This window comes from Streptopelia decaocto (genome assembly GCF_964273445.1).
Source record: "Streptopelia decaocto genome assembly, chromosome: 18".
Taxonomy (NCBI): Eukaryota; Metazoa; Chordata; class Aves; order Columbiformes; family Columbidae; genus Streptopelia; species Streptopelia decaocto.
Genome location: NC_138673.1, coordinates 793,500 through 808,855, shown reverse-complemented (window position 1 = coordinate 808,855; position 15,356 = coordinate 793,500). Strand labels below are relative to the sequence as shown.

General features: G+C 59.6%; 1 protein-coding gene across 4 annotated transcripts in view; it reads left to right on the top strand.

Annotated features, from left to right (window-relative positions):
• Window positions 1–15,356, top strand: part of HIP1 (huntingtin interacting protein 1) — a 51,533-nt gene that overhangs the window by 18,431 nt on the left and 17,746 nt on the right. Inside the window, exons 1-7 of one of the 4 annotated variants that reach the window (XM_082068319.1) lie at window positions 2,240–2,375; window positions 9,868–9,931; window positions 10,535–10,677; window positions 11,061–11,117; window positions 12,774–12,854; window positions 14,894–14,970; window positions 15,234–15,295. In XM_082068319.1, the coding sequence (XP_081924445.1) occupies window positions 2,358–2,375; window positions 9,868–9,931; window positions 10,535–10,677; window positions 11,061–11,117; window positions 12,774–12,854; window positions 14,894–14,970; window positions 15,234–15,295 (502 nt within the window). In that variant the 5' untranslated portion in view covers window positions 2,240–2,357. Of the gene's footprint in view, window positions 1–2,239; window positions 2,376–9,867; window positions 9,932–10,534; window positions 10,678–11,060; window positions 11,118–12,773; window positions 12,855–14,893; window positions 14,971–15,233; window positions 15,296–15,356 lie in introns of those variants that run through there. The other 3 variants (XM_082068320.1, XM_082068318.1, XM_082068321.1) reach the window with 3 other exon arrangements.

The following is a 15,356-nucleotide window of genomic DNA, read 5'->3' as shown; positions in this document are numbered from 1 at the left end:
ACATTCATCCTATTCGTGTGCAGGGGAGGGATTGGGTTTTGCTCCAGAGGATGCTCTTTGTTTTGGGCTGTGCCTGGCCGGGTGTGCTCTTTGCAAACCTGCCTTAAGGTCTCTTTGTGCAAATGAGGCATTAAAACCTGGTGGCCAAGAGCTAATTGCAGGGCTGTGGCCCCCAGAGATGCTGCGCTGGGAGGCGTGGATCACATCCACGGGACATCCCGGGACAGCAAGGCAGCAGCGGTTGTGGCATCAGGTTCAGAGCAGCTCTAAACCCAGCTAAGGCTGAATTAATTAATTCCAGAATCCCATTAAGCCAGGGCACGGCCATGCTGGTGGCTGGGTGGCACAGCAGGACCCAAACTCCCACTTTCCGCCCCGGGCTCATGGTTGGGAATCGCTTACCGGGGGCTTCACCATGGCGAGGGCACAAACCCCGTTGTCCCTTCCTGGCCACAGTGCTCGATTCTGGGTTTGTCCCCTCTGCTTTTGGGTCCAGGGCACCCTGTCCCAGGGATGCCGGGGTTGGTGCTGTGCCAGTGCGGCAGAGCCCATTCCTGCCTGTTGTGATCAGGGCTGTCGAGCCCTGTCGTGCTTCTCCCGAGTAGTATGTGACAGGATGAGAGGAAACGGCCTCAAGTTGCGCCAGGGGAGGGTGAGGTTGGATGTGGGGAACAATTTCTTCCCCAAAGGGCTGTGGGGCATTGGAACAGGCTGCCCAGGGCAGTGCTGGAGTCACCATCCCTGGGGGGTTGGACAGACGGACATGAGGTTCTCAGGACATGGGGCAGTGCTGGGGTGGGTTATGGTTGGACTTGACGATTGTGAGGGTCTTTTCCAACCAAAATGATTCTGTGATTCTATCTGTGATGGGGACAGGTGCCCACAATTGGGGCAGGTACCCACACCCCACGCGCTGCCTCGTGCTCACCCCAGTCTCAGGGCAGGGACCAGACTCTGCTCCCGGAGGAATTTGGCTGCTGCTTGGAACCATCTGGTCCAGCAAAACACATTTGGTCCAGCACACAAATGGACGAGCTGTGTCCCTGCAGTGCTCCTGAGCGGTGCGTCCGTCCATCCATCTGTCCCAGGATTCTCAGCAGAGGCTTTAGCAGCCACCCAAGGAAAACACAATGTGGGGCTTGACCCCAAAAGCTGCCCCCAGGCTGGGATCAGTGGTGGGTGCAGCGCTGGGTGCTGACAGGGCGCAGGGATGTCAGCGCTCCATCCTCACAGGTCCCCGCAGGGATGTGGGATCTTATTATCTTATTAAAAGTGGCCAAGTCACCATCCTGGAGTAAGTGGCTGAGCCGTGACTAGACTTAGTAATCCCGGGGATTAGTGTGTTCGGCCAGGGCCAGCACCGCAGGAGCAGTTTTTTCTTAGGGCTGTGAAGCTCCGGCCGAGGGGCAGCTGCAAAGCTTTTCCTCCTCCCTGCTTTTGGGTTGCTTTGAGGGGATTTGTAGAACAGTAGAAGAATTGTCTGAGTTTCTTTCATCAGAAGATTTTAAAAGTTCTTCTTGAGCACTGGAAAAAACAGGATAGTCCTGCCTGGGTGTTTGCCTGTCCCGCAGTGGGGTGACAACCCCTGTGTGTCCGCAGATGGGGGACTGAGGTCAGGGGACCCATTTACCACACCCGTTTAATTTCTTTTGTTGTTGGAACCGAGATTGCTACAGCCGAGTGGGCTCCTGCGCGAGGGAAACCCTGCGCAGGTCAGCGGCCAAACCTACAGGTGCAGCTTCTCGCCAGGCAGAGATGGGGCAGGGGGCAGGAGATGGGGCAAGGGATGGGGCAGGGGGCAGGAGTGGGGCAAGGGATGGGGCAGGGGGCAGGAGTGGGGCAAAGGGGCAAGGGATGGAGCAGAAGGCTGCAGGTGGCACAGGGGATGGGGCAGGAGGTCAGGCAGTGGGGCAGGAGGTCAGCAGGGGTGTGCAATGGGGCAGGGGGGGTCGGGGCTCGGGCAGGGGGTCAGCAGGGGGTGTGCGGGGGGTCGGGCAGGGCTGTGACGGGGCGCAGAGGGTTCGGTCCCGCCGTGCCCCCGCCATCCCCTCCGGCTCCGCTCTGCCCGACCCGCGGCGCTGAGCGGCCGGTTCTGCGGGGGCGCGCCCACCCTCACGCGCGCACCCGCGGGGCTCCTTTGTTATTCCGGCGGCGCGCGCCTCCCCCCCACCCCGGCTGTGCCGCCCCTCGCGGGAGCGCGCCCGTGCGCGGGTGCGCGCACCTCCCCCCCCCCATCGGCTCCGGCGCCGCCGCCGCCCGGCAGAACCTTCCAGCGCCGCCGCCCGCGGGGCCGCCGCCATGGGCGCCGCCGCGCCGCGCTGAGCCCGCACCGAGCCCGCCCCGCCCCGCACCCCGCCATGGAGCTGGGCAAGGTGGTAAGTGCGCGGCCCCGGGGATCCCCGCACCCCCCTACCGGGGATTCCCCCCGGGAACCCCCCAGCAGCGCGGCACCCCGGGGTGTCCCTGCAACCAGGGTTTGCGCTCAGCGAAACTCCTTCCCAGGGAGGTTGGGGGTGTTCGCAAACCCCCGGGTGTCGGTGTGTCCCGGTGGAAAATCAGGAGGAACCCCGGGGTGGGTTTGGGGTGGCAGCGGGGGCCATGCGCCCCCTCCCTACGGCTCATCCTCGCCGTTAAACCCGGTCTCCCCCGTGATGCTGCAGCCTGGGTCGGGATTTGCTCCCACCCACCCCTTTTAACTCGCTTTCCCCCAGTCTTTGAGTCGACGGGGTTCAGGTGCTGCCACGAGCACCCGTGTCCCCACGTCCCCATGTCCCCACGTGTGATGCTGCTGTCACAGCCCCTTCGGCCCCTTGGAGCAGCCCCGGGCATAGGGGCTGGAAACAGGTTTGAGGTGGAAAGTGGGTTTTTAGGGTCCATTCCTGCAGGGAGGTGTGTTCATCCCCTGCGCTGCTCACCTGGGAAGAGGGATTTTGCTTTACACGGTGCTCCAGCAGAGCCGGGTTACGGGTGGGGAAGGTCCCTCGGGTGCAGCGTGGAGCCCGTATGGTCCTGGCTGCTCTCGGCTCCATGTCAGGATCCGAACACTGGGAGGGGTAACAGGTGGAGGACACCCCATCCTGCTCCGATAACGGGTGGGGGACACCCCGTCCTGCCGCGGGTGGTGCTGCTCAGTGGGAGCTGTTGCACGGCAGGATTTCCAGCAGCACTGCGCCGGCACTGCCGGGCTCCGCATCCCGGGGCCATCCCGGCTCCGCTGGATTCGGCAGCACCTCGGAAGGGCGGTACGCACCCGGGTGTTCCCAGCCGGGGTAAAGGCTCCCAAGCAAGGTGGGACCCGGGATGGCACCTGATGGCTGAAGTGCACATCTGGAGATGAGCTCCTGCCTGTCTGCTCCCTGCATCCTTCATCCTCACTCCGTTATTTCCTCCCATTCCAAAAAATGCCAAAAGATTTGAATTTGCTGGGAAGCAGAAGACTCTGGTTGGGATGATCCGGAGGATATCAGGGATATTTGAAGTTGGTGAAACCCCTTGCTGAACCACCGAGCCTGGAAAACACAGCCCTCCTCCATCCCTAGATAGAAATCACCGCTGCTGGAAGAGATTATCTTCGCTTAAAATCCCTGCTTAAAACTGAAAGTCTGGCTGAAGCGGCAGCTCACGGGAAACACTCCGGCCATGGCTGAGCTGGCTGGGAACGTGGAGCACAAGTGATGTTGTGCCCATATCACTGATTAAATGAGAAGGGTAAGGAGTGTTTTCGTGGGGAGCAGCTGTGGAGGACTGTGGGGGTCCTGGGGAGCCTCCTGGGTTTCTGCCCTGTCTCGGATCCGGCCCCTCGTCCTGGGCTCTGGTTGCGGTGGGTTGGAAGCACCTGGCAATGGGAGCCGGGACTCATGCTGGAGGTGACCAGAGCACCCCCAAGCTCTCTGACCAAAGCACCCCCAAGCTCTTCTGCAGTGTCTCTGGCTTCTCTTTTGACTGTTAATTCAGCCAGAGGCTTCAAACAGATCCAAGTTTTCTGGTGTCAGCTTCCCCGATGGTCATTGGTGAGCTCTGGTTTCTTCTGGAGCTTCGCTTTTTGCCAGGTGTTCTCCCCAAAATCAGTTTCCTTGCTGTCTCCTTTTTTTCCAAAGGTTTATCTGTGTATTGGATAAGTCCGTATTCCTAAAACTGGATTTAAAAAAACCCACGTCCAAGTAATTAATCTGCACAAATGGTTTATGGCGCTGGAGAAATCCGCTGGCCCACCTGTTTGGGTGCTGGTCCCCGATGGTGAGCAGTGATGTGTTCTGCATAACAAGCTCTCGTCTCCGGGACTGGTGGAACCAAATCCTTCCAGCCACTGGCGACCAGCCCGGCTCCCCACTCCTGGCATCAGGTGTCTCACTGGAGTCCCTGGGACCCAACACAAGTCGGTTGGGTGGTTGTCTTCTTCTTTCCCTTTGCTTGCCTCGAGGGTGCAGAAGCGGTTGGATCACGCTGTCCCATCCTGCCCCCCCTCTCGTGATGGTGCTGAGCTCATGATCTTCGCTGGGGGCTCTGGAAAGGCTGGAACAGCGGTGGGTTCAGTCCTCGCACAGGCAGCTCCTGGGCACGTCACCCTATGGATCCCGACCTCTGCTTTGATGCCACCTTGCTGCCCTTGGAGGAGCCGGGGGCTGCTGGGGTGGTCTGTTCAGACACACTCAAAATGTGTACCCTTCAAGTTACTGTAATTTTCTACCATGATAATGCTGATAGAGCTGACGAGGCAAAGGCCTCGGTGGGAGCTGGATGGCAGCTGCCACCCTCTTGGTGTCTCCTGGTGGGGTGGAGACCTCTGGACATCACATCACCCCTTCCTGGCCCCTGACACCTCCTGGTTTCTCCCCTGGAAGCCCCATGTGTGCTGGAACAGCTTCTCCATCGCTCTCAGCGGGATTCGCCGTGTGCCGGAGGGGGCTGATGTGGCACAGACCAAGCGCGACATGGATCTGAAGTCATCGTCCTCCCAGCCTCGGCAGAGCAGAGCCGGAGGCGGCGGTGCCAGGGCAGGTCTCTGCCAAGAGGAGCTTCATGGTGATGCCATCGGATGCTTGCAGAGCTCATGGCCATCTTCCCAGTGACTGTTTTGGGTGTCCCATGTGTCACAGGACAGGCAGCAGGACAGGCTGTGGGGCAAGATGGGAGGGGAAATCTGAGATTTGTGCGTTTGGGGGATTATTTCTCATCTGGTGGGAGCAGGAGCCGGGAAGAGCAGCAGTACCTTTGGGGAGATGCTCCCACAGCCCCCCTCAAGGTCCTTCATCCCCAGAGCGGCTCCAGTGTGTACCCAGCCATGACAGCAACACTGTCTTTCCAAACTCATGGATTCCAGCAGCGGATGCAGCCAAATAGCCCGGATTAGATGACAGGATGGTGTTTTTAATGTCTCCTCTCACTCCCCATTCAAAAGCAGCATTTAGTACTGAGCGGGAAGACTACAAGTTACCTCATTTGTGCTGAGCATCCTGACCCTATACGTGGCCTCCCATCCATGGTGCGTGGGGCTCACCGCGCTGTCCGTCTGCCGTCCCGTCCCCGCCGCGGCACGAAGCCGTGCTGGATCCCGGTGCTGGTTCCCGGTGCTGCCGAAGGCGCTGGGCACACGGTGGAGGGGGGACCCCAGCCCCCCAGCTCTCCCCAGGGGCTCTCGCCCAACCCTGGACGGGCATTAAGCACCCCCAGTGTTATCCAGGCAGCTTTGGCTGTGATTTGCTTTTAGCTGCTGTCAGTGAGCGATATTTAAAGAGAGACGTGCCTTCCGAAAAGCTCGCCTGCACCGCCGTGTCCTGCACAGCTCCGGGGCCAGAGTGAAGCTTTGCTAGGCTGGGATTTGCATTTTAATTAAGCTCATGGATTTTTTTCCAGGCTTGCTGTAGTCAGGTCTCCCTCCTCGCTCGCTTCCCCCGGAGCCCCCGTGTCTTGCGCGGTTTTCCGGAGGTATGCTCCGTCCCAGCTCTCCATTTATAGAAAGGAATTAAGGAGAAATGAGGGAGCATTACTAAGAGGATTTGCACTGCGACTTACTCAGTTTCTCCAAATAATTTGCAATAGCTCTGGATTCTTTAATCAACACTCATTTCCTTTTGGAAATGAAAGGAGCGGGAAGGTGCCGTGCAGCTCCTGAGCTGAGCTCGGCTCTTCCCTGAACGGGGGATTTGCGATTCCGAGGAGGCTGAGAGCGGGATTTGGGGAGATCTGTCCAGGGGTGAGGGTGTGCAATGTGCCTGTGGAAGAGGGAAGTGTTTCTCGGTGCTCAAAAAGCCTCTGTCGCTCTGTCCCAGGTCCGCCTGTCCAGTTTTGGGCCCCTCTGTCGCTGTTGAACCCACAGTTGTGCACCCAGAGGCATGTGTTTATTTGACATGACCCACGGTCTGGGGGTCACCCTGGTGTAGCATCTCCCTGTGAGGTCAGGAGTCGTGGGGTCCTGTGGGTCGTGGTCCAGCTCTCCTTACCAGCGGGATTGCCAGAAACCTGTGGGAACAGTGCGAAATTCCCCCAGGACAGGGCTGCAGTGGTGGGTCAGGGCAGAGGAAAACACCTTGCAGGGGTTCCTGGGGACCCCCACAGGGAGGAGAAGCCGCTCAACAGGTCCCGGTGCTGTGGGACAGATATGAGGTTGGATTGTCCCTGTGTAGTCTGTGTGCTCCTCTCCTAAGTGACCTGAGCCTTTCCCCAACTGTGGCAGTGGGGATTCCTCACCCGCTCCGCAGGTGCTTGAAATGTTACCCGTGTGTAATGGTCACCAGTGTATGCAGCGTTACTGGTTTGTGCCGTGGTCACCAGTGTATGCAGCATTACTGGTTTGTGCAGTGGTCACCAGTGCTTGCAGTGTTATGGTTTGTGCCGTGGTCACCAGCACTTGCAGTGTTATGGTTTGTGCAGTGGTCACCAGTGCTTGCAGTGTTATGGTTTGTGCCGTGGTCACCAGCACTTGCAGTGTTATGGTTTGTGCAGTGGTCACCAGTGCTTGCAGCGTTACTGGTTTGTGCAGTGGTCACCAGCACTTGCAGTGTTATGGTTTGTGCAGTGGTCACCAGTGCTTGCAGCGTTACTGGTTTGTGCCGTGGTCACCAGCACTTGCAGTGTTACTGGTTTCTGCAGTGGTCACCAGTGCTTGCAGTGTTATGGTTTGTGCAGTGGTCACCAGTGCTTGCAGCGCTACTGGTTTCTGCAGTGGTCACCAGTGCTTGCAGTGTTATGGTTTGTGCAGTGGTCACCAGTGTATGCAGCATTACTGGTTTGTGCAGTGGTCACCAGCGCTTGCAGCGTTATGGTTTGTGCCGTGGTCACCAGCACTTGCAGTGTTATGGTTTGTGCTGTGGTCACCAGCACTTGCAGCGTTATGGTTTGTGCCATGGTCACCAGCACTTGCAGTGTTATGGTTTGTGCCATGGTCACCAGCACTTGCAGTGTTATGGTTTGTGCCGTGCTCAGGGTGCTGCCTGCCCAGCCCTGCCACGGGTGCTGCTCCACTGGGCTCTGCCCCACACCGCAGCCCCATGACTCTGCCTGGGGGGGCACAGTGTGGCAGTGTCACCCCCTTGCAGCCCCGGTTGTGCAAACGGGGCCCCGCTGGCCTCTTCCCTCCGGCCCCGCTGCCTCTGGCGTTGCACAAGAGGAAGCGCCCGGGTTTCCTTTCCCGGCAGCGGCGTGTGGGGTGTGGGGCTGGACGAAGGACCCGGCTGCCCCCTCCGCCCCCGAGGTCCCCTGCCCAGCTCCCGGCATGGGGGTGGCACCCGGTGGGGTCGGGGACTGGGGGCTGACATCCCCTCATCAGCCAGAAGCCAGAGCTGGGCCAGCGGCGCTGCTGAGGACACGCGTGGGCTGGCGAGTGGGAAACGGCCCTTGCAGTGTAGAAGCTCGTAATTAAACGAAAATTAAAATACTTTCAGCTATGGGTGCCAGGCAGCACTTGGAGCAGCACCCGCTGGGTTGGGGTGAAAAGCATCTCCATGGCACAGAGGTCTGAGCTTTCTTTCAAGGCAGCCCCAAATTTCCCTTGTTTCCCTCCTCCTTGGCTCATTCTTGCAGCCAAAACTTGGCCGCTGTCACCCTCCCTGACCCTGCTGGTCCCTTGGAGGTGACACCTGCAGCCTTGGTCCCTCACTGCTGCCCTGCGCTCCTCAGACAAACATCCCTCATCCACACGGACATCACGTCTGCTTCAAACAGAGCGGGGCCGGCGGGATGGAGGGTCCTGGAGGCAGAGCCAGGGCTGCCAGACCCCGTCACCCGCCCCGTGTTTCCCCACTCTGGGGGGGTCACAGGGAGACGCTTCACTTGGAAAAACGTGTCCTTGCTTTGCCAGGAACAGCCATCAGGAAGCAGCGGTTAAACTGGGAGCTCCATTTCCAGCTTTCCCTGGCGCTGCTTCCCGCTGGAGACCACCCCGCCTGGTCTGTCAAGGACAAGGGACACGTCCCACAGTGTCCCCATCCTGCCGCTGGCCACGAGCTCCCACGCGCCAGCTCTGGCTTTGCGCTTGGCTTTTCCCGTGTGGTCCAGGACCCTCATTTCAAGGTGGGACGTGTGGGGTTCAACCTGGAGAACAGGAGCTGAGGGGAGATCTTCTGATCTCTGAACTGCCTGAAAGGAGCTTGGAGCCAGGGGGGTCGGGCTCTGCTCCCCAGGAACAAGCGCCAGGACGAGCGAGTCCCCCCTGCCCTGCTCAGCACAGAGTCATTGGGGTCTGTCGTGATGGAGCCGCCTTGGGAAAGGGCAGCACATGGGGGTGCAAGAAGGATTGCAGTAGGAAGGTGCCTGGATTAATCCCACTGCTTTAATTGGTTTATATCAGTTATTAGCTGCTTCTGGCCACGCTGAGCCAGACAGTTTCTTCCCTCGGCAGTGGGATCCTCGTGGAGCAGGTGCTGGGCAAGCGCTCAGCATCACCACAAGGGACGCAGGAGGTTGGGGTGACACTGGGCCAGCATCGCTGCACTTCCCCTGAGCTGCAGCCAAGCAGAATCAGCCGTGGTGTCCCCCGCTGCAGGCACCGCTCCCCGCGGGGCAGGAACGGGCTAGGGTTAAAAACCCTGCCCAGCCAACGCTTCCAGCAGCTGCCGCTGCCCCTCCAGAGGCTCCATGGAGCTGCGACTCTGCCCAGCGGGGCTTCCCGGGGTCCCCGACACCGGCGCTGTGAGTCTGGGCAGCCGGCGGGCAGGGGACGCTGCCTGCGGCCCTGCCTGCCCGCGGGAGGCTTGCGTGGCTTCCAGCGGGGCCAGGGAGCTCAGGGCGACGGGACCGGCTGTGCCGTGGCTGGATGTGGCCGAGCCGAGATGTGCCGGTTGTGGTGGGTGCGGCGGTGGCAGTGGGTGCAGCCGGGGCAGCTCTGTGCACCACGACAGTGGGTCCGTGTCCTGCCCCTCTGGTCCCACAGCGGGGCCGTGTCCGGCCGGGGCGCTGGGGCAGAACAGCAGCAATCACAGAGCTGCTGCTCCACTTCGGTGCTGATGAAGCCAGGTTGTGTCCTTTGCCACCACACAGCGCGGGCAGCCCTGGTCCTGCTCCACTCGGCCTCACCGTCCTGTGCCCCCCAAAACACCCTCTGCGCTCAGCACCCCCAAGAGCAGAGCCACCAAATGTTCCCCGTGAACTGAGGGCAGGAGAGGGTCCTTTGTGGTCCCTGCTTTAATTGCATCGTTATTATGTTGAGTAAATGAATCCTGGCAGCAGCTGAATGACGCGGATGCCAACCCCATCCCAGAAAGGCATCCGGCACCGGGTGGCATCCAGCTGGCACAGGCAGGGACTGGGGACCTGAATGGGACCCAGCCAGCGACAGGTGCCGGCAGAGCCGGGGGGTCCCTGGGGACGAGGGGGGACTGAGGGGGAGCCGGAGCCCGTCCCATCTCACCCCCCCGCACTTCTCTCTTGCAGACCGTCAGCATCAATAAGGCCATTAATGCGCAGGAAGTGGCTGTCAAGGAGAAACATGCCAGAAATATCCTTCCCAAAGTTGGCCGCGGGACAAGCGAGCGTGGGAGCGGGGCTGGAAAAGGGGCAGCGGCGAGGAGATGCGTGGGGAGAGGTGCTGGCACAGCCGGGCCAGTGCTGGAGGGGGCTGGATGGGACCCTGGGGGCCCTCAGTGATGGTTGGGGTTTTCCGGCACAGCGCGGGGTCCCGGCTCCTCCTGCTGCACCTTTGCTTGTGGGTGGCTGCCCAGCCTTGTGCTCCCGGCGCTGCCATCCCCTGCAAGGGACAGACGCCCGCAGCAGGTTGTCTGTCCTGGGATGAGGGTGCCTGATCCCCAAAGGTGCTCGTGAGCATGCTGCCGTGAGGAGCAGACCCCCAGTATCACAGCCAGGGGGGCTTGGTGGAGACACAGCCCCAGCCCTGAGCCCACCACGGTGTTCCCAAGCGATGGAGTGGGGCTGGAGGAGAGGGGACGGCATGTGCCACCCCTGGGACAGCGTGTGCCCGGGCTTGGCAGCTCATCAGCTCCCTGCGGTGGCCCAGCTCCCCTCTGTGGGTACCAGCCGGGTTCGGGGGCCAATCTCCATCACCGCCGAAGGGGTGAGGAGCATTTCCTTGACCGGCCCGCACCGTGCATCCTGGGCACGCACCACGAGAAGGGGGCACAGACCTTCTGGTCGGTGGTGAACCGGCTGCCGCTGTCGGGCAACGCTGTGCTCTGCTGGAAGTTCTGCCACGTCTTCCACAAACTCCTCCGGGATGGCCACTCCAACGTGAGTGGGGCCAAATCCTGTCCCCGCAGTGCGTGGGGTGGTGGGAGGTGCTGGTGGGTCGGTTCCCTCTTGGGGGGTCTGCATGAGGATCCCCCCACTTCTACACACACCCCCACACTACAGCCCCCGGTGCCAGAGGAAACTCCCTGGCACAGGGCGTTGGTGTCGGTGCAGGAGCTGCCAGCCGGGATCCTCCTGTCCCGTTTGCGGATGGGGAAACTGAGGCACCCTGGGGCTGGGGTGATGCCACCAGCAGTGGGCTGCGGGGCTGGGAAAGCACCCAGATCTCCCATTCCTTATCCCGATTGACGGTTCTGCATATGGCAACACCTTGCCCTGGTGTGCTGTCCACTGCCTGCTTATCCTCATCCTCCTCCCTCCAGGTGCTGAAAGACTCCGTGAGATACAAGAATGAGCTGAGCGACATGAGCAGGATGTGGGTAAGTGGCCGAGGGACACTGGGAGTGGATGAGGGACACCCTGGGGGTCCCTCAGCAGCACCCGGTGCCCGGCCAGGCCCTGGTGTTGGTTTGGACATGGTCTCACCCGGGAGGATCCGGGTTCTGAGGGCTGAGCAGATGCTCAGCTGTGGCTGCTGTGACCTCCCCGGGCTGGGACTGCTGCTTGTGTTCAATATCCCACCAAAATCAAATGATGTCTTCCTATTTTATCGCAAAACCTGGGTTTATGAAAGGCAAGTCCTGTATCTGATCTCCTTCTCTGCAAAGTTGACACAACTAGTAGATAAGGGAAAGGCTGTAGATGGTGTTTACTTAGACTTCAGTGAAGCCTGTGACACCGTATCCCACAGCATCTCCTGGAGAAGCTGCAGCTCGTGGTCTGGATGGTGTATCTGTGGTGGGTAAAGAACTGGCTGGATGGCTGGGCCCAAAGAGTTGCGGTGAACGGAGCCAAATCCAGTTGGTGGCCGGTCACGAGTGGTGTCCCCAGGGCTCAGTATTGGTGCCAGTTCTGTTTAATCTCTTCATCAGTTATCTGGATGAGGGGATTGAGTGCACCCTCAGTGTGTTTGCAGATGACACCAGATTGGGTGTGAGTGTTGATCTGCTGGAGGGTGGGAAGGCCACACAGAGGGGTCTGGAGCAGCTGGATCAGTGGGCTCAGGCCAATTGTCTGAGGGTCAACAAGGCCAAGTGCCGGGTCCTGTGCTTGGGTCACAACAACCCCATGAACGCTGCAGGCTCAGGAGAGAGCGTCTGGAAAGTGCCTGGCAGAGAGGGATCTGGGGGTGTTGGTGACAGTGGCTGAATATGAGCCAGCATGTGCCCAGGTGGCCAAAAAGGATCCTGGCTGGTACCAGGAATAGTGTGGCCAGCAGGACTAGAGAAGTGATTGTGCTACTGTACTGGGCACTGGTGAGGCTGTACCTTGAATACCATGAGTTTTAGGCCCCTCATCGTAAGAAGGACATTGAGGCACTAGAGAGAGTGCAGAGAAGGCAACGGAGCTGGTGCGGGGCTGGAGCACAAGTGTGATGGGAGCGGCTGAGGGAGCTGGGGGGTTCAGCTGGAGAACAGGAGCTGAGGGGAGACCTTCTGATCTCTGAACTGCCTGAAAGGAGCTTGGAGCCAGGGGGGTCGGGCTCTGCTCCCCAGGAACAAGCGCCAGGAGCAGAGGAAACGGCCTCAAGTTGCGCCAGGGGAGGCTGAGGTTGGATCTGGGGAACAATTTCTTCCCCAAAGGGCTGTGGGGCATTGGAACAGGCTGCCCAGGGCAGTGCTGGAGTCACCATCTCTGGATGTCTGGACAGACGGACATGAGGTTCTCAGGACATGGGGCAGTGCCAGGGGTGGGTTATGGTTGGACTCAATGATCTTGAGGGGCTTTTCCAACCAAAATGATTAAACTCAGCTCTGAGGGCCAAATGCAGCATTGAAATCTGCAGAGAAGGTGTTGAAAAGGTCTTAACCAGATCCTTCTGGCACATTCACTGCAAGCCAGTCCGCAGCCTCTGTGTCAGCGAGGAGCGTTTTGGCTGGTTTGTGGGGAGATGAGGAGGGAATCGCTTGTGCTGCAAGGGGAGAAGCCTTTGTCACAACCTGCCCCGGGTCTCACCAGCTTTTTGGTGTCCCCAGGGCCACCTGAGCGAGGGCTACGGGCAGCTCTGCAGCATCTACCTCAAACTGCTGAGAACCAAGATGGAGTTTCACACCAAGGTGAGCATCGGACCCTCCCCACGGTCACAGCAAGGGGTGGGTGATGGGGCGCTGGGGTGACAAAGGTGGCAGGACAGGGGCTGTCACCCCCGAGGGTCCTCTCCTCTGTCGTGCCCAATCCTGGAACATGTCCCGGGCTGCCAGGGCCCATCCTCAGCCTGGATATAAAGTGACCCAAGGACCAACACCTCGGGGATGGACGGTTTTGTGGGGAATCAGGGCTGGGCTGGGAGTGGGGGGCAGCTACAAGAAACAGTAACAAACCCCCAGTTTGGGGGGATTGAGGTGTAAATCCTCCAGAAAACCCTGCATTGGAGGCTGGCTTCTCTACGTCACCATGGATGCAGGAAGGGGATGCCGGGGTTTGGGCTGGGGGTGTCCCTGTTGGTGCAATGAGCAGAGCAAAGGAGAAATTAAATACATGAGTATAGAAACCTCCCTTTGCTGGGGACTGAAGTTCGGATGTAAGGCACTCTAGCACTTTCTAAAATAAGGTTTTCATATGGGCAGGAAAAATGGAGTGGGAGCAACAAGTCAGCCTGGGAATTCAGGATCGATGGGGAAATAAAGATTGACTTAATCTGAGCGCTGCTGAGCATGTACAGTTTAGTTATTCTCAACAGAACTTCAGCAGAGTCAGGAGTTTAAGGTTTCTTTGTGAGCATCCAGTTCATCACAGACCAGAAATTCACCTTAGATTCACCAGGAAGATCAGGATATGGGGACGAGGTGGCACAGAACAAACCTCTCGGTCTCCAGCAGCCTCGCTGCTCCCAGCGCTTCTGCCTTGGTTGGTGAAACACCTCCACACAGGGGATGCTGTGGTCCTGGCCGGAGTCAGCATGATGTCCCATCCTGTCCCACCCAGTGCTTCCCCAGCTCAAAATAATCACTGCCTGTCACCAAAATCCATTTATTCTCTCTCCCCTTTGAGCTCAGGGCCATGGGTGCTCCTGTGCATGGGAGCATCCCAGGGAGCCACCCCAGGTGGGTTTTCGCCTTGGTCAGGAGCTGTTTCCAGGCTGTGGAGCAGCACTGCCGGGCAGGTCCTGGCCTGGAGAGGCTGCGGGGGCTCCGGGTCAGCTCCACGTGTGCCGTGCCGGCTGCTGGGGCCGTGGGGAGCGGTTTGTTGTCAGGGATGCAGCGTGTCCTGTTGTGCCTCGGGAAGCCACACTCAGATCAATAGAAATTATTATTTAGGCAGATGCTTTCTTACAGAATAAAAGATAATATGCTTGTGGTGTTAAAGTAACAGAACGCTGCCCAGAGCCAGTGGAGGGTCATGGTGGGCTGGCACACAAGCGCATCCCCGTGTGGCCTCGAGCGCCATCATCCTCACAGTGACCAGCTGCAGTTTGGTACCCGTGGCATTGCCTTTCTTTCCCAGCTCTGCTGGAAGGAGGTTATTTTATGAAGCCAGGCTGTACCTGTCACCTGGATTTGGTTTGGAGCTGTGATGGGACCTTCCCCAAAACACCTGGGCAGCATGAAGAGTATTAGTGTAGTGAGAGCCTGGCCCAGGTACCCAGAGAGGTGGTGGCTGAACCATCCCTGGAGACATCTCAGGCCAGGCTGGACGGGGCTCTGAGCAACCTGAGCTGGTGAAGATGTCCCTGCTCATGGCAGGGGGGGCACTGGGGGGGTTTAAGGTCCCTTCAACCCAAACTGTTCTGTGATTCTAAGAGGCTTTGCTCCCCAGAGCAGATATCGGCTCTTTCCCCTCCAGCTCTTGCGACGCTGGTGGCCCCATATCCAGGAGCGCAGGGAGAACGGACTTGTCTTGCTGGGGAGGATACAGGTGCCATGGATTGGGGTTGCTGCGGTCACCGGGGCTCAGCAGATCTGGTGTCAGCCCCCTCTCCCTGGCATCACTCCCTCACTGTATCTGAAGAGCTGTCCCAGTCTCTTGCACCACAGCCACTGGCCAGATCAGCCACCCTGGTGCTGCCAGAGCTGTGGAGATCAAAAACCTTTCTGTCTCCTGTTTAACCGTTCCCCAAGTCCTCTTTGACCCTTTTCCAACTCCTGTTTCCCCCCAGAACCCCCGCTTCCCTGGCAATCTCCAGATGTCCGACCGGCAGCTGGACGAGGCAGGAGAGAACGACGTCAATAATTTGTGAGCACCGGGCAGGGGCAGAAAGCGAGAGAGGGGTGGGACGGTGCTGCCCACGCTCCCCTGCAGGACCACCGAGCTGGGGACGGGACCTTGCGGCTTCACCCCACCCTGCCGTGGTGCTGGGGGTGGGCAGAGCACCCGGGAAGGCTGGTGCATCCACACCGGAGCAGCCGCTCGTCCCTCTGGGGTGGCACCTGGCACACGGTGAGGCCCATGGGTGGCTGCAGGGACACTTCCCAACCATCCTCATCCCTTTCTCGTAGTTTTCAGCTGACAGTGGAGATGTTTGACTACCTGGAGTGTGAGCTGAACCTCTTCCAGACGGGTGAGTCCCTGCGCTGCCTTGGGTGGGGGTCTGTGGGGGCTGAGCTGTGCACATCGCAGCT